We start from the raw sequence: 23,300 nt of genomic DNA on the forward strand, positions 1-23,300 counted from the left end.
GTTTAGATTTAGTGATTTAAGTGGAGGGCTTGCTAGTGTTAGGTCAGGGGTTGGACTGGGTGATTTTGGAGGTCTCCTCCAACCTAGGGGATTCTGTGGGTGCAGCACAGCACGGTGCCAGGCTCAGCCCCGAGCTCTCGCCTCTGCCCTGGGGATGCCGCTGTGTGTGTTTTGTGGAGGGCCGGCATCCCAAAACAGCTCACCAAGGCAATGTGTTAGGAGTGACATAAATGGTGTCCTCTGTGCGGACAGGCTCCGTGTTGGTCTGTCATTGTAGGGGCCCCATATGTGTATGGACCATGAGGTTAGCTGGGTCACGCACCAAGAACGGTGGCATCTGACCACATTTGGGGCTAAATACGCCGTTTTGTTATACATGAGGCCAACAGCGCCATTTCACTGTATTTAGGACTAACAATGGCGTTTCACTATATTTGGGGCCAACAGCCTCATCTCACTGTAATTAGGGCTAAAAGCCTCATTTCACTACATTTAGGGCTAACCATGGCACTTCACTACATTTGGGGCCAACAGCCTCATTTCACTATATTTGGGGCTAATCCTGGCATTTCCCTACATTTAGGGCTAAGAGCCCCATTTCACTGTATCTAGGGCTAACAGCCTCTGTTCCCTACATTTACGGCTAACCCTTGCATCTCACTCCATTTGGGGCTACCAGCCTCATTTCCCTACATTTAGGGCCAAAAATCCCCCCCCGTACCTACCTCCCCCCCCCCCCCCCATATCCCCGCGCCTCCCCCTGCCGCAGCGCGGCGCTGCCCGGAAGTGCCACGTGTACGCAGCGCGCATGCGCCGGGCTGGCCCCCGGTAGTTCCGGTGCGGCGTCGGCCCCGCCTCTGGCGCCGCGGAGCCGAGCGGAGCCGGGCCCGGGCGCCTCAGGGAGCCTCCGGGAGCCATGGCCCAGCCCGCAGGGCCCGCCGCTGCCTGCCGAGCTCAGGGCGCCGGCCGGCAGCCCTACAGCAACGGTGAGCTATAAGGATAAGGGTGGGGGGCGTCCCGGGGCTCGTGGGGGGGGCGGTGTGGCGGATTTTGGGGGTTTTGTACCCAAACCGTGAGGGCCGCGCCCCGTGAGGGCCCGCGGGGTGAGGCCCGGCGGGACCTTTAGAACCGGGAAGCGAGGCTGGAAGCCCTCCCTCAGCCCTCACCCCCCCCCCTCGCCGTGCCCCTTTCCCTCATTCTCCGTTCCCCAATTCCGTGCTTCTCCTTCTGGGGACTCGTGGCTGTGGTTTTAAGGAGATCCTTCAGTTTTTCTGCTGTAATTGTGAGTAATTAAACGGGTTGCCTCGCCGTCCTCCTCCTTCTCTGGCAGCGTGTTTATAACTTCTCAAAAATCGCTCGCAGCGCGGTGTTACACGGCTGCACCCTCGCCTGTAGGGTCAGCAGTGTGGGAAGCGGATAAATGCAGGCTGAAAAATAAACGCAGGCTGAGAAGAGTCCTCGTCCTCTCGAGCTTGTGGTCAGAGCAGGGAGCGTCCAAGAGGAGCGTCAGCTCGTGGGGTGCTGGTCACGATGAGTTCCACGCTGGCATCGCGCTGTCTCAGCTGGTTTGGCTGTGGGTGGCTCGAGCACACGGTGGAAGTTCTGGGAGGCGGCCGGAGGAGGAGAGACGTCAGGCTGCCAGGTGTCTGAAAACCAGACCCGAAAGCTAGAGTTACGCAAAGGAAGGGTAATAAAATGAAGCAGCAGTTACGGTGTGCTTGGGAGAGGGCACAGGTTGCTGCCCCGTTGAATAAATGGGGTTATTGGGGGGTGGGCCACTCTCAGCGCTGTCAGGAAGGTGCTGCGAGCCTTGGCCCTTACAGGAAAAACAACATTGCCTCAAAGCCATCTGGAGCGTACCGAGAGTGCCGTTATGGCATTTATAATGGCCCGTGAGGAACGGGAGCTGTCAGCAGAGCGATAAATCATACTCCAGCCACCAGCTCTCCTCCCGATGCCTTGCTCCCCTCGCTGTCTGCAGGTGCCCAGCTCCCTGTGCGTGTGCCCGGCCGTGGCAGCGGTGCCGCACGCTGCTGACCTGGAAATGGTTGGGCAGCGAGCTGCGGGTTGCCTGGTAACAACCTGCATCCCCTCACTGGGTTTCAGTAGGAGCAGTGCTCGCTGTGAGAGCCGATTTGCTGTTCGGCTGGCAGATGTGGAGAGTAAACAAGGAGGAGAAACGCACTCGGAGAGGACACGCTCCCCTCGTGTGCTGGCATGGTGCTCCAAGGCCACGAGGTGCTTTGGGAGCCGCAGGTGGGCTCAGCTGCAGCGGGTGCTGGGGGTCTCCTGCCGCCCGGCTCGGCTGGAATCCAGCTCAGCCTTTGGGGTTTGTGTCCTTGTACCCCCTGGGGACGTTGTGATGGGTGAAAGCAGCGTCGTGGGCACGGGGAGCAGGTGGCACTGAATTTCTGTGTGGCAGAGAACATGGCTTGAATCGCAGCCTCCCATGGTCATGTTTTGATCCATCATTTCCTCCTGCTGGATCCCCAGCTGCAGGGAGCGGCACAGGAAAGGAGCAGCAGCGTGTGGGGAAGCTGGAGAGCTTACGAGCTGTCCGCTGGGCCTCCCAAAAGGGGTCGGGTCAAGATGGGCACCTGACAGCAGCAAAAAGCAAGTTCTGAGAAGTCTTTGTGCAACTCTGAAGGCCTTTGAGAAGGGTTAACGCCCCTCAGAGCTGTCGCTTTGGTTTTGTTGGCAGCTTTATGCAGGCTTGCCTTGAAAGCGTGAATTGTGCGAAGGCTATCAAGGCTTTTCATTGCCCTTCTGACTTAAAAAATAAAAACCAAGTTGAAATTTGGAAGATTGCTTTAAAAATCTAACTCATCACGACACAAAGTGTCATAAAAATGATTCCTGGCTGGGCTACAGAGTCATGCCCCGAGGTGAATAACCAAGTTATAAAATTAATCTGTATTTGTTCTGTATCTTCTGTACCATTTAGGGTAACGTTATATCAATACGCATGTGATACAGCTCTTACATAAGACACCTTAGTCACTTGTAGAGCTGGCAAACTGAATTTACAAGTCACTTGGTAAATCAGTTGTGTAAAGCCCACCTGATGGATCCGCTGCGGGGTGATTTTCAGAGGTGAGTCACAACCATAGGAATTCGCATGTTTGCAAGCTTTTGGTTTCGACACCCTTAGTTTTGGAGGTTTATTAATTGCTAAGATTTGTGAGCAGCTTTGTAGGGATGGTGGGCTATAAGCGGGTTTCCTAACTGAAAGGCAAAGGGCATATTGTGATTAATGGGTACAGAATCTTATGCTATATACTTCTGAGGCACAAATAACAGAGGCAGGGCGAGGTCAGTGGCACTGTAGTGCTGCTACCTTGGCCGAGCAGTCGGTGTGGAGATGCACACAGTGCTCGGGGGGTGTCAGCTGTCTGTCAGCTGTCACCTGAGGCTTTCTAGGGAGTGCTGAGCTGAGTGGCAGTCCCAATATTTGCCCTAACGAGGTACTTCAGTGTTCCTTGGTTAGCTTTGTTTGTTGTGTACGTGCCCGAGTTCCAAGTTATTTGAACTCGGCAATGTGAACTTCTCCCCTTTTCAAGTTTAACCAGAACGTTTCAATAGCTCAGAAACCAGCTGCCTTTGTTTTATTGCTAAATGAAATTGTGGGATTTCATTCTGGTGGCAGCGCTTTGCAGCACTTGTATGCGAAATGTCTTTCTGCGTGCTCATCTCTGCGGCGTGCTTTTGAAAATGCAAGTGTTGAATCTTGCAGGGGGTTCTGGTCTGGAGAATTAAATGCTTTTGTTTTTCTGGGTTCAATGTTTTATTTTCCAGAAACTTAACCAATTCTGGAAAGTAGCATAGGGTTGGGAGTAAAAGAATCATAAACCATAAGGAGGATTTCTTTTGATTTCAGGCATAGAACCATGTAAGTGGAAAGTCTCCAATGTTCATACTGGATGTTTGGGGAAATAATAAAGCCACACCAATGTGACAAAATAATGATACAGCATCAGAGAGCGTTTTAATGTTTTGTATGAGTTGTATCTGGCTGTGGCATGAATTACTCAGTGCTTTCTGCTCAGAAGGATTCCACCTGGAGATTTCTCTCCCCGTAGGCTGGCTGTCCTTTTTGGGGCAGTGGTGGCCTTCCTGCTGGAGCTCTCAGTGCACTGAAAACCCCCCAACGTTTTTCATGTTCCTGTGTACAACAGAAATCTGATGAAGCCATTCCAGTGCCGTTTACTGTTTTATTAACCTCATTTGTTTTTTCCAAGTGATTAATGCTGAGTTCAGCTCTACCACCCAACAAACACATCAGCACCATTAGCCTATCAAGCTTTATTTTCTCGATGGGTGACTTATGCCATGATAAATCGCTCTTCGTTCCGTATTCTCAAGCCAGCTGGCTGTTGATGCGAGCCGTATGTGCAGGAATAGTCCTCCTGCTAAATTTAGCTGCAGAACCTTTACGGATTAACTCTGTCACTTGAGAAATAGCAGGGTGACTTATGCTGAAACTGGCTGCTCGGCTCTTTGCCGTAAGCTAAAGTTGAAGTTGGTGTCAAGCCTCAAGTGGAGCCGAGCTGCTGGGTGAGGGCGGCTCCTGGCAGCCGCGTGGCAGTGCCCTCCTCCTCGCCCCGCTGGCTTTGGGGTGTTGCTGGAGATGGAAATAGCAGCGGGTGTGCGTTTCGGTGCGGGAGGGTGGAGTTTGCTCAGGCACTGGATTGCTTAGCGAGCTGCATGCTTGGGAGGCTACTGTAAAAACAAAAACACTGAAAGATCTAAGTGTTGATAGCAAAATACTGTCGTTTCCCTTGTAGTACTCCTTCCATCACTTACACCTGTTTCTGTTTTTCTAAACAAAAAAAGATTTCTGTAACATGGAGATTAATAACATCCTAAGGAAGGAGGCTCCCAGGAACACATTTTATTTTCAGCAGCAATACACAACACTGACTTTTTAAAGCTTTTTTTTTCCTCTTAGGTCCTGTTCAAAATCAGATGATGCATTCTTCAGATGCCCAGGGATACAACCCTGCCGTTCCAGGATCGTACTCCCATCAGAAGGTTCCTCCCCATCAGCCTTCCGGACAGTACAACTACAGCGGCTCCCCAAATGTTTCTCAGTTCAACAGTTATCAAGGGCCTGGGCAGACTCTCAACAGACCACCAGTGGCACCTCTCTCTGGGTCACCAGTGCAGCAAACAGGTCCTGTACCTCAAGTGCCGCCGCCTGCGTTGCAAAACTCAGCTGCTATATCATCTGCTGGTAGCTTTCCTCCTGGAGCTGGCCCCCCGATGCTTTCCAACTGGCAGTACAGCCAGAGCACCCTGAGTCACCCGGCTGGGACACCAACAAGCCACTTGGCTCATGGGACGGGGACAGGGTCAGCTCAGCCATCGCCCTCGTTATCAGGAAATACAAATCCTCCAGGAAGTTATCAGTATGCTGCTTCTCCGGGAGGTCCCTCGCTTCAGAACAGCTATATGAAGCCAGGTAACCGTCAGTTCTTGATATTTTTCTTTTAACTGGCTCCCAGTGCCAACTTTTCTGTATCGTTTTTTAAAAAAAGGTACATAGAATTCACTCTGCAGCAGCCTTTTGCTCATGGGTACCAGATTGTCAAAACAGATGATCTGAGAAAACGCGCATCACAAAATTTGGGGTAACTTCTTTGGATTAGAAAGGGAAATTCTGTGTGTAACATTTCGTTTTTGCTTGGGTGGTTGATGCCGGTAATTCCTTAGTGGCAGCTTGGTATTTTGGGGAGCTACGTGTGGGTGATGTTTCTGTGGCCTTTGCCGTTCCTTGGGGCGCTTGAAGCATTTGTGTGCTGCAGTCAAGTGAGGACTTCTGGACTTCACAGTTGAAAAATGTTAAAGCAAATCTTTTTATCTTACAAAATGCTTTTAGCCCCGTTAGATGTTTCTCTTGATTCCAGTTCTTTGTTTTATGCTGGGGTGATTTTATTACAGTTGATTGGAATGAGCAATTAGTACTCTGGAGTTCATGATGAAGATGGTAAATGAGAAACTTTGGAAAGGGGCGTATGGAATAGAATCCTTGTGCACATTCAGTGGTGAACCTTCCTGAACAGTTTCCCAGCAAAGTTTTTGTAGAACAGCGATCACTTTTAAAATGAATTTAGCTCATTTTGCTGATGGTGCTCATTCTTAGCACAAAGATCTGCCAGCTGCATGCCCGGCCTTGGACAGCCTCTCTCAGCCATGATCTGCATGTTACTGTCTTGCATCAGCTTGTTGAAGATGAGCACCCTGTCTGGAGGGATCTGTTTTAGACTCTTCTATTTCATTATATTCTTGATGTGGGGCTGTACTATAACTTTATGAAGCCCAGAATTCATAATTGAAATGAGGATGCCTTCTGTGCCTCCTAAAATTCTTACCAGGAGTTGTAATAAATAACTGAAAGGGGTAAATAGCATAACATAAGTAAATAACATCATAAATAACAGCTACAGGACCCCAGTGTGACAGAAACAACTTGGAGTTGTTAAACCTTCTACATGGGTTAGGATTTGTCTGATGCTGCTTACCGCTTGAATAAGGAATGTGTTGATCAATATGGTCTGTTAAGAAAAGTCTTCAGTGACTTTTTCATTGGGGTTCAACTAAAAATTAATCTCTTTACAGGATCGGCACCTCCACCAGTGACTCAGCCTTTAACTCCTCTCCACCCCCCAAGGCCACCTTTGGGACCCCCACCGGTTGGTGGTCCACCTTTAATTAGGCCATCAACGCTGACAGCGGGACCACCTAATGCACAGCCTCTGCTAAACTCAGCTGCAAATCAAGAAGGTAAGAAAGGAGTTGCTCTCAACTAGAGGCTGTGAAGGCTGTCAGCTGTTGAAGACATATCTGATTTTCTCTGACTCCTGTGGGGCCTGCACAAATATGCCGTTGTTTGAGAACTCATCAGAGCTCTGTATCAAACAGACCTGCAGTTGTATTGCACTTAGAGCTCGTGTTAGATGGGATGATGTGGTAGTTGGCAGTTTTATTTTTACATATATATATGGTACTTTGTTCTGTCAAAACTGTTGGTACCTTGCATGTTGAGATTGACAGCTTCTTGTATGTGGTAGCTGTATTGAGTGCAAGAATAGTGCAGTTCAGATTTAGCTTAGTTTTGAACATACAAAAGGCATTAGAAACTGCTTTTGCTTAGAAAGTCTCCTTTCATAGTAAAGAAATGAGACGTTTCCAGGGCTCTGGAGAGAGAAATGTTTAGTTTGAAGCAAGTTTGACTGTTTCTTACTTGTTGATAATGTAATAGGTTCCTTCCACTGGGTCATCTTTGAAGATTTTAATGATAATATAATGTAGATCGAGTACCTCCTTCCCTTTAACAGTTGATATTTGGTTTTGTACGTTTAGACATAGCAAGCTTAGAATAAGGTGTCCTTTGGGAGGACTCTCAATTTCAAGGTTTTTCTTATCTCAAGTGGAATTTGTATCTTGACTGGTATGTGACCATATCAGAACTGTTGGTGTTTGGTAAACAGGACTGGACAAAGTGTATAAGCGAAGGGAGTTTGTTTCCATGTGATTTCGATGGAAAAAGAATTTCAGGGAGCTCTGTACCTACATTCCAAGATGCGTTGAAAACTGCAGCTAGCTAGCATACAGACCCTTCCTCTGATGAGAATGAGTCCCCTGACACGCTTTGCTGACTATTAGCTTGAAATTTATGGAGTATACCTAATTCAAAGTAATCTGAACAGATCAGTCAACCAGAAATGTACACTTAATTGTTTTCCCTTCAAAAAGTTTGTGGGTTTTCATGAATGTCCCTAGAGGTCGTTTCAGCAGGGGAAGTACATGAGAGAAATAGCTAAGATATATATTTACAGTTAAGTTTTGTCTTGAGACAGTGTAAATCCAAACTACGCTAATCTCCATATTCATCCTGCAAAGAGAATCTCTTTTCATTTACCTCATTGCAACTTCCTAGTAACTTGTTAATTTTTTTTTAACTGGGACCTTTTTAACAGGTGATGCTACATCTGCTGCTAGCGATGGGTCTGCGGTCCAAAATAGCTATGATGCAATAGAAGGAGGTGGTCTCATGGGTAAGGTTTTGGAATTAAAAATGCTTACCATTAATGACATAACATTTCTAACAGTTTAGGAAAGATAGAAGTTTAGTTATTTATGTACAGACATGCATATTTTGTTCAGTGTCTGTCTTGAAACTAAATATATTTGAAGCATTGACAGACTGTATATGCATGCAAGTATTGTAGAGCAGTTAACATTTTGTGAAATTGACACTTGTCATTTGCTTACACTTAAATAACAAAAAGCCCTCCTGATGTGATAATGCTTTGACCAAGCTGTGCTTCTTCAATTCATCTTAAATATTTGTCTTCTCTACTTCTAGCAACCCCACATCCTTCTCCTGCACCCCCGAATCTTAAGATGAACAGAAATGTTGGCTATTCTTACCCTGCCTTGCCACCAGGCTACCAAAATACTTCACCACCTGGAGCACCAGGAATGCAAGCATCTGCTTTGCAATATCCAGATGGATCAAAACATTTCCACCAGGTAGGTTTTCTTTTTTTCTCATTACTGCCCCAATGCACTTGAATATACAAAATTAAAAAAAATAATAATAATGCAGCAATCTGTGTTGTGTCAGTGGGGTTCTGCTTCTGTAGTTCCCCATTCTGTGCCACTTGTTCACAGTGATAGGTGTATCCAGAAATTAATGCTTTTGTTGTCAACTTGACACCAGCCTGGAAAAATTGTGCCAGCTCTTCCCTAAAATTTCTTATTCTTAAATCTGCTCAGAATATTTATCTTAAATTTTCGGTTGCTTTGGGTGTGTTTTTCTTCCCTCAGGTAACTATTGCTAGCTGAAGTTTGTTTTTTTTTTTTCTGAACTTTCAAAGCAAACTGACTGACGTTTTTGCCAGCTGGGCCTCTGTATTTCAAGGGTTTTGTAGCAAATGGGTTATTTTTTACCTCCAGTATGTTACTTGCTAAAGTCCAAGTTTATGTAACAAGTAGTATTTCTAAATATATCACTTTAATACAGTTGCAGTTAATGTGCACAAAAAATGAAAGGTAGATATGTTTGCTTTTTAAATGAACTGGGTTTCATCCAAATAATCAATGCTAATTGTGAAATTTTATTGGACTCTAGCCTCCCCTAGGCACTAATCACTTAACTGCTTCTATGGGTTCCCTGAGCCTCCAGCAAGAAGGATTAAGACCTGTGAATCTTCTTCAAGAAAGAAATATTCTTCCTACAACCATCTTACAGGCTCCTGTCCCAAACTTGCATGAAGACATCCAGAAGCTCAATTGTAATCCGGAGTAAGATTATCAATTTGCTATAATTCATCAAAATAAATTCCTAGTTGTAAACATAACTTTCAAAAATATTTCCTTATTTTTGCGAGTATAAAGCATTGAAAATGGGCTTCAGCATGTTAAGATAAAGGTGATAAGTGGATTAAATTTTGAAGTGAGGAAGACAGTGTAGAATATTAATTACCCTTTTCAGCTTGTTGATATCATCTGCTTATTAGCTGTTGACTTTGTAGTCCTGAAGCAGTCCATTAATTCCTGATGTCAGAGTATAACCAATGCCATTGATGCAATTTTGAGCAACGTTCCTCTTTTAATTAAGAAAGTCTCACATGCATCCCTTAGAAAAGTTATTTAGGAAACATTTTTTTAATGCCTTAAGAGATTGTCGAAATGTGGTATTTGAATGTGTACCACAGCGTCAATTAACCAGGTATGTTCTACTGCAGGTGTTCACGTGTCTCCACTTGCTGTTGCTTTTTGTTAGAATCTAGAAATAGTTGTATGGGATTAATTAGATAATTCCATCAGTTAAGCACCTCATTACTGTTTACAAAATTTCATTGATTTGTGTTCCTTTCTCTGGAGCCAAGATCGAGGCAGTTAGCAGAGCTTGCCCTCTTCTTTATCTGGTGCACACACTATAATTTGGATGACCTGCTATTTTCATTTCAGTCTGGGATGTGTTTCAAGTAACAGTTCTCCATAACAAGAGGATAACATAACCTTCATAATCCTCCTGTTAGGGTTCTCAGCTGCTACTAAGTGCTTTTTCTATACCTGCTTCACGGTGTACAAGGAAATTGCATAGAAAATATGAGGAAAAATAAGATGTTTGCAAGGCAGTTACAAATAAGTACAATGCAAAAAGTTTGCAATATAGCTGGTGATGAGTATGACTGAGATTTAAAATAGGAATTAACTCATTAAAGGCAGGTAGATCAAGAAGGCTGTGGATGCAGAAGCATGAATGACCTCTGTATTGAAAGTAACCAAAATACTTGCATTACTAATAAAAATCTGTGTAAAAATTTGCAGAAGTACTGTGCATGACTGCACTTCGCAGAAACCACTGGGTTCTGAAGTGTCTGAAGTTGCAGCTGTTGGGGTTGTTAGTAGTTATTTTAAACTTTGCTGGTTCAGATCAGTATACAGGCCAGCTCAAAAAGTTACCCCAAAATAACGCTTTGTGTATAAAGATTTTGGTGCAACTTTGAGCATTGTTAGGCTTAATTTTGACTTTGACTAAAATGACACCATTTTCTGCATTAAAAGTGTGTGTATAAAGTAACATAACTAAAGCATGTACTCTGTATCCAGCTCAGACTAAAACAGAACAATGTGACAGAGTTTGAGATGATATTTTATGTGGGAATGGATGTCACCAGCTCTGGAAAATATAAAGGATATTATACGCTACTGAAATTATAATTTCCTTACCTGAAAGTCACTGAAAATAACCCTTTATTCTCTGTGTAGGTTGTTCCGCTGTACCCTGACCAACATTCCTCAAACTCAGGCCTTATTGAATAAAGCCAAACTTCCTTTGGGGCTCCTGCTTCATCCTTTCAAAGACTTATCGGTATGAAAAACATCTAAAACTTTAAATGCTGAAATATCAGCTATACCTTCACTAAAAGCTGTCCAAAGTTGGAAGAGGGGTTAGAAAAGTGCAGCTCTGTTGGCTGATCTTGGCCTAGAAAAATTGCCTTGGTGACTGACATTTCTCTGGTCCATAGGTCCATACAGATTGCTGTCATTTATCTGAGATTTTTCTACTGCCTTTCTAAACCTAAAAAAAACCCACAACGCTCAGAGGCAGTGCAGAAGTCATACTGTGACAGAAGGCAACTCATGTAAATATCACTCCTACTTGAATAGCTGTATTTTGTCACATAACAGTTGTAGTTATTAATTTCCTATACCAAACCAAGTACTGATTCTTAATGTAGTTAAGCATTAACAAAGTTAAAGGGGTTTGGCTGTCCACAGATACCCAGGAGACTTGAATTTGGCAGTGCATCTTTTAAATGTTCCTGTTTTTCACAACTTAAGTGATTTTCCGAATACATATTGCTGTCTTTTTCCTGGGATCTTTGCCCTGCACTGAATGTGGAGTTCGTTTTTGCACCAGAAATGCAAAATTCAAGACTGTGGAGGCTTGAAAGGGAAGCATTTGCAGCCAAATAGATTAGAGCTAGGTTCTGACCAGTATTATTATTAAGGAATTTTGTAGGAGTGCTGTGTGGATGCAGAAATACTTGTTCCTTAAACAAGTATGCTTTGACTAGCTAGCTAACCAGGAAGCACAGTGTAGATTGTTGTTATCGTGGTTGAATGGCTGTAGTGTTGACGCTTTAAAATAGGAAGCTTTTCTTTTCCAGCAATTGCCAGTGGTCACTTCAAGCACTATTGTGAGATGTCGTTCCTGCCGGACGTATATTAACCCTTTCGTCAGCTTTTTAGACCAAAGGAGATGGAAATGCAATTTGTGCTATAGAGTGAATGATGGTAGGTTTTAAATGCGCTCATTGGTTTGAACTGTTAGAGCTATCCTTTCCCACCTTGACCTTTGAGATGGCAATATCGTTGGCTGTATCAGTGCTAGGTTTCATCATTTCTTATGCTTAAGTCTGACACAGTCTCCCAAGGTAGGACAGGTAACAAAGTTGCTTCCCTACCTAGTATATATAGTTTTCCGAGAAGTGTTGCCCAACAGGCACTAAAGAGTTGATATATTTGTTTTAAAATGTAGCACAGCTAATGCTAGTTTGAAGTAATAATGTATTAATTTACCTGCACAGTTCCTGAGGAATTCATGTATAATCCTGTGACAAGAGTTTATGGAGAACCTCATAAAAGACCTGAAGTCCAGAATGCTACTATTGAGTTTATGGCTCCATCTGAATACATGGTAAGGTTTTACTTATTCTCTCCCTTAGTTTTTATTTCCAGAGAGAAGTTGGGGAGGAAAAAAAAACACAAACTTTTTATAGTGGGTGCTTTCCAGTTTAGTACAGTAGTTACTGCTTCAAGGAGTACATCTGAGAAGTCTCAAGCATTACTTCAGATAGGATGTCATTTATAAACATTTATGATTTCATAGTTCTGTATTTAGAATAGGTAGGTGTTTGTGGGTCTTTTGAAAGAAAACCATAATTATAGAATCACCCGATGAGGAAAATGCATCTAGAAATTTTATCTGTCATCTGTGTGTTGTTCTAATAGAGTTCAAACCTGCAGTAGAATAAACCCAATCTAATAACTGTCACTTTGAAAATTAAAGGCAATCTTTTCTTTGTTCAGCTACGTCCACCTCAGCCACCTGTGTACCTCTTTGTATTTGATGTTTCTCATAATGCAATAGAGACAGGATACTTGAATACAGTCTGCAAGACCTTGTTAGACAATCTTGACCTGTAAGTAGAAAGAATGTCCTTTTCTTTATTTTTTTTGGTCGTATGAAACTTATGCTAGACATGAACATGCTAATGCTTCCTGTCTGTGAGAAAAATTACCTGGTGTTAGCTCACCATGGCCAGTGTTGTATGGAAATTTAGTATAAAGCTGTAGTCATTTTTCCTATCACAGCTGCACCACTATATAATTTTGAGGCACTTCTCACGCTGGGTCTTTTCTATCTTCTTCACCAACCCCAAGGAGGAATAAGCATTATGTTAATGATGTGTTTTGAATTATCTCTTCTAAAAGCTGAAATTTAGATCAGTATTCACTGGAATGTATGCATGCATCTAATTAACTTTTCATTTTAAGGAAGTGCTATTTGAATGTACATAAATCTGGCTTAGTATTTGCAGCTTGTTTCTTTCCTGTATCTTTATATATTATTTTTGTTTGATATATAGGAGAGTTGATGTCTAGCTTTCTACTTCACTAACATTGGAAAATGGTGAAAGATAACTCACTTTGGGATTCTTGTGTGTCATTCCTTTCTGAAGGGGCTTCTATGCTGAACTTCTAAATAAGGCTTAAACTTAAAAATTACAGACACCTGTTGCTGTGTCTGCAAACACATTTATTCTTTCTAAGTGTTGTTCATCCATTTTTTATTACCCTCCTAAAAAAAAAAATCTCAGATGTCTGCTGGGTGATTCTACTATGAGCTCCTTTTTTTCATCCAGAATGATTTAGTCAGGCTATTGCAATATAGCTGTTAAGCTGACTTCTTGGTAAGAACATTGGACGACAGGTGCAGTGGATGTGGTTTTAAATTTAAAAAAAAAAAAAAAAAAGCTTGTAGAAATGAAATTTCATCTTGCTGAACACCATATGTCTGATTTCTAGGCTTCCTGGGAATACTAGAACAAAAATAGGCTTCATCACATTTGACAGCACAATCCATTTCTACAGTCTTCAGGAAGGTCTCTCTCAGCCTCAGATGCTTATAGTTTCAGATATTGAAGGTATGCAGAAAAAACTTCTGTGGTTAGTACCTATTAACAACTGCTGGTTTTGACAGCCTTTTTAAAATATATCTGGTGGGAGTTTCTAGATCAGATCATTAATCTCTCTAGTTATGGCTGTGGAAGTAGCATATATCTGGGTTCTTTTGAAGCTCCTGATGTCTGAGCAATGCTGTGACTGGTCATGACTTAAAACATGAAGACAGCCTTCTGAAAAACAAAGATGGCCTTCTGAACCTCTAGTTTTTTGTACAATTATCTAAACTTGCGTTAGGATCATAATTGCAATGATGCTTGGTAAATTGCAGTAGATTCTTAGTGACTAATGCTTAGTAAAGGCAAAAAAGACCATCACTGTCAAGTTACCTTTCACTTATGTTAAGGGGCAGGGTGGAATGAATACTAGACAATCTTCCATGCATTTTTACTCAGTAGGCTTTATTATCCTTAAAGCTTTTTGACTGCTCTTCTAAAATGTCATTCTAGCCGCAGGTATGCTGGGGGTGGATCAATGTTTGAATGGATTTACACATTGATACTATATTTTTTTCAATAGGTGTAATGATTGGCAAATACAATTCAGGAAAGATTTTTTTTTTTTTAAGCAAACCACAAGGACAAAAAACTAACACTTTTTTTTTCCTTCCAGATGTATTTATACCAATGCCAGAAAACTTATTAGTAAATTTAAATGAAAATAAAGAGGTAAGAACTGCCTTACATAACTGGTGACATTCACATAATATGCTTGATAGTTTGTGGATATATATATTATATATATAATATATACTCTTTAATATCTATGTTTAAATAACAAGTTTGGGATAGGGGAAAAAGTCTTTAAATTTATCTATTTGACCGTAAAAAATTAACAACCTGAAACAAGACAATACTTAACTTTTGCTAGGGCTTTTTTTTTTTTTTTTTACTACCTTAATATTGGCAGTATTAGTACATGTTTATATACAGTCAGCAATCCTCCCTATAAAGAAAAAACTGTTAAGACTCTAGTCTTAATATTTTTATTTCCTAAATTGCAGCTTATTCAAGATCTACTGAGGACCTTGCCACAAATGTTTACCAAGTCCCTGGAAACTCAGAGTGCTCTTGGACCTGCATTACAGGCAGCCTTTAAACTGATGTCCCCCACTGGAGGTAGAATCTCTGTCTTCCAGACACAGCTTCCATCAGTGGGAATGGGAGCGCTGAAATCGCGAGAAGAACCAAACCAAAGAGCAACTGCAAAGGTTAGAAAAGTTTTTGTTTTGTTTTTTTAAATAAAATCAGAACTGCCAGTCCTGTTCTGTACATGTGCGTGGCTATGGAATTCCCTGTTCTAGGTGAATTTTTTGGTTCTTTTGTTGGGTTAACCTTTTAACTACTTTAGTGAAGAGAAGGGGGATGGGAAACAACTACTGTAAATGTAAATTTGTGACCTGATTCTTTAAAAGATGTAGCTAAAATCAGTGATGAAAAATCATTTATTAGTGTCACTGCAAACAAGTGATAAATACGTGAATCTTGAATTTCCTTTGTATATCGTAATGTTCCCTTGCGTTAACAGGAGATACATCTGACTCCATCAACTGACTTTTACAAGAAGTTAGCCTTGGACTGCTCAGGACAACAGGTTGCAGTGGATTTATTTCTTCTTAGTGGACAATATTCTGACTTAGCTTCTCTAGGTAAGCCATGCGAAGTTGTTTTGGGGCATCTAACTTCTAAACTTCTTGACAAATACATAAAATCTAGCATTTAGAATATGAACAAATCTAATGTGTCAAGATGAAAATTCATCCTTGAGCAGTGACACTGAACAGAAGGCAATATTTCAGTCTTTCCTGATTTAGCATAACTGTTTTCACATTCTCCCCTTAGTGAGTCAGGATTTTTGTGGTCCTGGTATAAGTGGTTGAAATCTTTCTTCCTTTCTGCCTTCCAGCCATCAGTGTTAAGCCTACCATTAGGGTAGGCTTACTAGTGTCTTAATAATTTTTTTCTTCATTTAACCAGATTTCTAAGTGACAGAGTACCCGTAATTTCAGGCCATTTCATGCCTCTATACATAATTGAATATATAGTTGTATTATGTCTCTGTCTCTGAATGCAGGTCTATGACTGTGTAACAAAGCTATTTGCAGATATGAACTGTTTAATAATTAAAGGTAATGTCACATTCCTCTGGTATATTTAAAGGCAACTGTATTCACTCTGCTATTGTATGGTTTTGTTTCAGGTTGTATATCAAGATATTCGGCAGGTAGTGTCTATTACTACCAATCTTACCATCATAAACACAACCCTGTCCAAGTGGAGAAATTGCAAAAGGAGTTGAAACGATACTTAACTAGAAAAATTGGATTTGAGGCTGTCATGAGGATAAGATGCACCAAAGGTTTGAACGTGTTTTGTTGAGGGTGGGGCAGGAGCAAGCAGGGGATAATGTTTATTGTTGTTTGGGAATGTTTTGATTCATATGCTTGATACTTTGACTTTTATGTAAACTTAAATGGTTAAAGGACAAGGATTAGGAAAGTAAAACTCAGTACCAGGAATTGGGCCGTTTTTATGACTGTATTTGGAATTTAGAAGTCAGTAAAAATTCTGTATTTTATAATGGCTAAAACTGGAAATTTTTACAGGTTGCTCTTTCTTTTATAGTGTAGAAACTTGCTTTTATTCTACATTGATTTCCTGGCTTCTGCTAGGCTTTGTGGATTCTACAGATTAGTAATCTGTTTGGAATATTTACCTTTCTGAAGATGCTTTATTTTATTCAGAAGGATTTTAACGTTCTGATACAGAATGGGGTGTTGGGTGGGTGAATGGCATCTGTAGTTCACATCTGACTACAAAAAGAATTGATTCGGTATAATGCTTATCTTGTAGGTCTTTCCATTCATACCTTCCATGGGAACTTCTTTGTAAGATCTACAGACTTGTTGTCATTACCCAATGTAAACCCAGATGCAGGATATGCCGTGCAAATGTCAGTAGAAGAGAGCCTTACTGATATGCAGGTCGTTTCTTTTCAGTCAGCTCTTCTGTACACATCCAGTAAAGGTAAGATGTATAGGTAGTGTTGGCTGAAACTAATTATATTCAGATAAGTGTTCTTGTGTACATTTATAAGCTGTAATTCAGTTGGAGTCACAAGTCATTTTATCAAATGTCAAGACACAGTAGATGTGATGTTACTGCATGTTGATGTTACTGCTTCTTCCAGACCAAGAAGTTTTATGGGAAACTTACTCTGGTCTTCAAATAGGTGGCCTTAGCCTAGAAACTGAGAACTAAGTTTTTAAAAGATACTTAAAACAGCCTGTCTCACTGTTTGTATTATAAATAGGATTGAATCATTTTTTTTGCTTATTTGGTCTAACACAGATCAGCTGATATTGTCAATGGGGAATCTATCCAATTAATAAAAAGCATTTAAGTGTGGCAGAATTTACTGAATAAACAGTGGCATTCTTGTGTTCCTTCATAAAAACCAAAGTTGTGTTTTTTTTCCCTTTTTTGTACAGGTGAAAGAAGAATTCGTGTCCACACGATGTGCTTACCTGTTGTAACAACACTGAGTGACGTCTATGCAGGGGCAGATGTGCAAGCTATCACAGGGCTGTTAGCCAATATGGGTAAGAATGATAAGAGCTTGTCTGGATATGTATACTAAAAGCTTTAGAGATATTATCCAGTAATCTTCTGGGAAGTTAGAAGTAACGATTCTCTCTACTTCTAATGCTTGGCTTAGGTAAAATATCAGTATAGCTCTATGTAGTCACCTGGCCTTAGTCTAGTGCATCATCATACTTTTGGTTGATAATACTTAAATCAAAAAAGGTCTTGGTCCTTTGCTTTTTTCTGAATCATTTAACTTGATTTCTACAGTAGTGTTGTAAAAATTTAAGCTGCATGAGAGTGTATGTTGAAATGAGAAGAGTTAACCTGTATGACTTACTACACAAGGAGGAAAAGCCTCTTTCTTGAGCTTTATATCTCTTTTTTTTTTTTTTTTTTAAGCTGTGGACCGATCAGTTTCTGCTACCCTGAGTGATGCTCGAGATGCTTTGGTCAACGCAGTGATAGACTCTTTATCTGCTTACCGTTCATCAGTCCTAAGCATTCAACAGCCTGGTCTAATGGCCCCCAGTTCACTACGGCTCTTCCCACTTTACGTACTGGCACTCTTAAAACAGGTAAGCCATACAAGAGAAGCATAGTTTTCTATGCTTGGAATGTCAACCTGCAGTAAAAGAGCATGTCGTCGACATGCAAAATAAACTATGTTGAATTTAGTTTCTCACTTTTCTGTAACGGTCAAATTAAATGCCTGTTTGTTTGCAGAAAGCATTTCAAACTGGGACAAACGCACGTTTAGACGAACGCATTTTTACCATGTGTCAGGTGAAAAACCAGCCCCTTGTTTACCTCATGCTCATGACACATCCCAGTTTGTACAGAGTTGATAACCTCACAGATGAGGTGAGTATTTGCATTGGTATTGGGTCTGATTGTGTCTGGTCCCATAGATTTGTATGATGTGAAAATAAATTTGTGTTTTAAACCTTGCAAGTCTTCCACGTTAAAGCTCAAATTTTCCCAGTTTTTTCATTTATGTCTTTGTTACTTGAGGATAGGCTTGATGAATTCTGGTGTGAAGCTGTGCTTTGGCAATGGGTGGAGGGGGAAGGTTTTTTTCTAACTAATTTCTGCTCTGTCTTATCTTGCACTATAAATTGTATGTATGTAATGATAGTACAACAGATGTTTTGTCATCCCCCCTCGTTGCTTCCTTTATTTTAAAATGTCAAAGTAGTTCTGTGAACAGTGTGTTTAAGAGCCTGAATAATTTCAGAAATCACATCAGTACTGATCAAAATAAATTTGAAGTACGCCTCTCTAAATAGAACATCAAGAGATTTACTATTAAATTATGTACTTGAATTATAACAAACTTAGAGGAAAAGGATTCAGCTTCAATATTCAGCATAGGACAGCCAAATCTTACTTAACTTTCTATTTTTGTAACTTTCACTGCATTGAGATGTGAACTGTACTTTTTTTTTTTTTTTCCCCTTTAGGGAGCTCTTAACATAAATGACAGAACTATACCTCAGCCACCCATTCTCCAGCTGTCAGTGGAGAAGTTGAGTAGGGATGGTGCCTACCTTATGGATGCTGGCTCTGTAAGTTGGGTGGTGGTGATTTAATTTTTTTTCCAAATTTATATTTACTTTGTGTTCCTTCTGAGAATTCAAAATGTGTAGAAGACTGATGAGGTGTAGCTTTGTTTTAGGTTATTCTTATTGCTGGTTATCTTTCAGGTAATGTTTCTGTGGATTGGGAAGAGCTGTGGACAGAGCTTTATCAGCCAAGTCCTTGGAGTTCCAAATTACGGCTCAATACCACAGAACATGGTACGTGCTTGTTTTGTTGTATACCAATCGTACAGTGCAGCCAAAATGTTATCTTCATGGGAATTGAAATACTATATTGAAGTATTAGCCCTCTGGTTGCTATTTGCCGTAAATCCAGGTCCAAGGGAAACAAAATGTTATGTCTCTTGGAGTTTCTCTAGGCTGAACTTTAATCTGGATCTTCCTATTAAAGCACAGTAGGACCAGGCTGGCAATGATTAAGTTTCTCAGAAGAGTGGGAGCACCCTGAGAATATCTGGGAATAGTAAGCACAGGGGATTAGTGGAAAACCTTCAGTTTCTGTGAAAAAAGCAGTACTGATCACAACTCAGCCATCACTATTCTGATAGTCAGTTGCCAGCACCTGTTCAGTGCATTTGATTGCTTCAAGCCCTTTAGAAGGAGACCACAGTAAAACTATTCATCGCAGAATGCCTCCTCTGTCCAGGGTTTCTTTACACCTGATTAGGATAGAGTTGAGTTATTTTGTTGTTAAGTGATCAATTTACTGCTGGTATTGTATACTGCTGTGTATTAATGATACTCTTTGCTTCTTAGACACATCTGCCAGAGCTTGAAACTGCAGAATCCATCAGAACAATAGCTTTCATTTCTTGGCTGAGAGAACAGAGACCTTTCTTTCCTATCCTATATATAATAAAGTAAGTGTTTTAACAGTCTTTGAGACCTTTTACAGTACATATTTGGATATCATATACTGTACTTTCTGAAGTGAAGTTCTATCAGTGGTGCATGTTGTGCCTAACTAGTTTGGCAGTAGATATGACTTGGTATGAATCATCTTTGATTTATAACTTTCACAGATTAACTTTTTTCTGTGACATTTAGCCTTTTTTTAATGTCAGATGAAGTTAATAGTGATAAGAGTACTTGTTGGGATTAATCACAAGGGCTCTTTTCATAAGTCCTTGAGCTCTGAGCACATCTTGCACTTGATCTGTAACTTTCTGAATGCATTGGTGGATCTTGGTGAATATTTATTTCACTCAAATGTTTATTTTCGTTTTGAAGGGATGACAGCCCATTGAAATCAAGTTTTCTGCAAAATATGATTGAAGACAGAACAGAATCAGCCTTATCATACTATGAGTTCCTCCTTCATATACAGCAGCAAGTGAATAAATGAAACGCTAGCCTTTGGCTCACTTCTTTAAGGAAAGATTTTGCAGTAAAGAACACTTGTGCTTATAATATCCTCATTAAATCTGTGGCCTGAGGCAGTCGATGAGAAGTTCTCACTGTGATTTCAACGAACTAAAGCAAATAAAGGACCACATCTGAGAATCAAACGTGCAACTATACATTATACCTTAAAAATCAAACTATTGGAACTGGTTGAGCACCTTTATTTTGCTGCAAATCATGTTTTTACTGTAAGTAGTTGCAGCATGAAGTACATTTACAAAGGCAATACTGAAAAGGTGAAATACATTTTGTAAAATAAAGAGTTCTTTGTTGTTCAAAATGTATATTTCCGTAACTCTTTGCATTTTTTTTTTTTGCTGCTAGATATAAAAACCTCACAATACTGATCATGATTTGCAGGGAAATTCTTTGTAAGTGCATCCAGTGATCAGAGCATCTCAATGTTCAACTTAAAAATGCTTAAAGTAGCAATGAAACAACTGTTCATTGTGAAACGAACAAATAATTTATGGAACTTAGAATCCAGTGTTTGGAATGGATTATGGCTAATAGGATTCAAGGTAAGCTTAACATGGACAAGATGGCTTAATATTTGAAAGCTTTTAATAAGTCAGTATTCAATTTTAAAAAAAAAATAGTGGGGAGGAGTGAGCCCTATATGGGATACATTAAAGTCAGTGGCTGAGTCAGCAGCAAAAATAGACTTACGTAGATGGCAAGCTTCGTTTTTCTTCAGTAAAATTTTTCTTCTTACTTTCAGCCTGTGAATGGTATGGGAGGGGAATGGCAAGTAAGGTTATCCCAGGATAAATGTTTAGTAGACTTTGGGCTCTTGTTTACATAGCTGAATGTTAAGCCCCTGAAATTTAGTGTGCTTACAAAGTGCGTTTGTGTGATGGCACTTCAAACCTAGTGGTTTGAGACCACATTCAATATTCTGACACTAAAATTGGAAGATAAATTATTTTTCCAAAGACAAAAACATTATTTTGTATTTAAAGATTTCTTTATGGTTCGAGACATACTTGAAGTTCTCCAAGATTTCTTTACTGCAGCTGCCTAATGAGCCTAGGTCCAAAGCCAGTGTGCACCAAATGAAAGCTTTAAATGTACTCTCACATCCCTGCCAGAGCTACAGACGGAAGTTGGCCTTGGACTTGAAGTGAAAATTTATATACAAGAATATTTAGATAATTTTATAAAAGTGTATCAGTGATCTCCAAAAGAGTTATCAATAGCTAGCATCATGAAAAGTATTTAAGTTGCTGTACCTGTATGCCCATGAAAGACGCTTGTATGGAAGAATCTTGTTTTAGCTTTTTGTCTAATGGTGATATAGTTCTTGCAAAATCTACTTCTTGGGGCAAGTGAAGCGTACAGGTAAAACATTTATAAAAGTGGTCAAGCACATACTGTGACTAGGCTAGTTAGCTTACAGTTGGCGATAGAAATGTCAAAGGACATTGTAGGGTAATCATTTGCTACCATTACAGGCTGTAGCTACACTTGATTGTCAGGAGTTGCCTTACTTCAAGGGAGGAGTTTCTTTGGAGGAATTGGTCTTTTCACTTGAGCACAAGAAGGTAAAGTTCAGAGAATGTCTAAAATAGTGTGAAAAGACTATTGTAGAACCAATTTAAGCTTCCCTGTTTGCTGTATCTGTAGCAAACAGGAGTATATTTACTTGAACAGCTTTTCAGAAAATTGCACAGTTTCTAGTCAGAATGGAGAGATGGGTTTGTTTCTTTTAAGTTTTTTGGCAGTATGATCTTTTTTTTTCTTTTCCCTGGGAGAAGGGGTCTCTTCATTTAAATGGAAGCTATGCACTTGCATAGTTTATCACTTAAAACTTGCATTTTGGGTATGTTATTGCTCAGATGTTGAAAGTCATCCTTGCATCTACCAGCCTACCCCAAGTCTGTTTCTTACTCTGACTGTATTTTGCTATAATAATCCTGTAATTTTTTAAAGAACATAAATGTTGGAGATGACTTCATTACTTTATGTACACCAGACTAATGGCTAAAGATATCAGTGTTTGTGGCAATTAACTTTTAATTAGGGTCCCTAAGTTTTACAGAGCAAAATGGTATAAACAAGAATCAGATGAACCCTCTTGGAGTGGATCACTTGTTTTCATCTTGGAAGAAATTCTGTATTGAACTTTGTTAGTTTATTCCCTCGCAGTGGGAAAAGCCTGCTGTATTGTAAGGGCAATACAGGACAGATGAACTCACAAGCTACCTATGATGTGTCATTTTAACCTACCGTTGGAAAACAAGGACACTGAAGATGAACTGCAAAAACAGGCAGGAGTGGCTCTGGTACTTAGATCTCAGCAAGACAACTCTACCACTGCAAATGTATTCTATTTTTCTAGTTGAGGACTTTTTTTAAACTTATTTCTGTATTTGACACATTAGTGTTCGGCCAACATTGTTACCATCCATTTTACTTTGCTTTCATTATTGTTTTAATTTAATATATTTGAGTCTAAGTCCACATAGATTGTTTTGCAATAACTAGAATGATTCACTTTTATTTAGATCTAATTTCTTAACAGAATTTAATCAAAGATGCAAAATGGCTATTAAGTAAGGGACCATTAAATGTGATTTTAAGCTTCTGTTTACTATTATGGATGTAATCCTTACAGTAAATTTAATTTTGTAAAGTAGTGTATAATATTGTAATATTAAATCTTTGCTTTCTGAACTAGGACATTTGATCTTCAGTATGAAGTTATAAATCTTCCCCATTTTGAATTTGAGACAGGATTTACTTGTCCTCCTTTTTACAGTTTGTAATTTTCACTGTTTTATTCCTGTAAAAAGTCATTTGTAACACATGCAAATGCTTATTTTATCTGTGCTAATTTATCAGATTTGGCTACTCAATAAAATTAATTGAAAGAACTCATGCAAGTCCATCAGTCCTTTCTTATAAAAATAAAATACTGTATTTGATCAATCAAGATAAATAGCAT

General features: G+C 40.3%; 1 protein-coding gene across 1 annotated transcript; it reads left to right on the forward strand.

Annotated features, from left to right (window-relative positions):
• Window positions 1-821: 821 nt before the first annotated feature.
• SEC24A (SEC24 homolog A, COPII coat complex component) lies at window positions 822-23,233 on the forward strand. The gene is made up of 23 exons (XM_068698614.1): window positions 822-986; window positions 4,949-5,461; window positions 6,619-6,783; window positions 7,980-8,057; window positions 8,369-8,535; window positions 9,137-9,309; window positions 10,783-10,885; window positions 11,688-11,814; window positions 12,108-12,217; window positions 12,610-12,722; window positions 13,609-13,727; window positions 14,377-14,432; window positions 14,768-14,974; window positions 15,292-15,412; window positions 15,964-16,122; window positions 16,617-16,790; window positions 17,255-17,365; window positions 17,751-17,926; window positions 18,075-18,212; window positions 18,812-18,916; window positions 19,055-19,147; window positions 19,706-19,809; window positions 20,180-23,233. Exons 1-23 carry the CDS (start codon window positions 917-919, stop codon window positions 20,292-20,294), a joined length of 3,297 nt encoding a protein of 1,098 aa, XP_068554715.1. The 5' UTR covers window positions 822-916; the 3' UTR covers window positions 20,295-23,233.
• The last annotated feature ends 67 nt before the right edge of the window (window positions 23,234-23,300 follow it).

This window comes from Anas acuta, chromosome 14 (assembly GCF_963932015.1).
Source record: "Anas acuta chromosome 14, bAnaAcu1.1, whole genome shotgun sequence".
Lineage (NCBI taxonomy): Eukaryota > Metazoa > Chordata > Aves > Anseriformes > Anatidae > Anas > Anas acuta.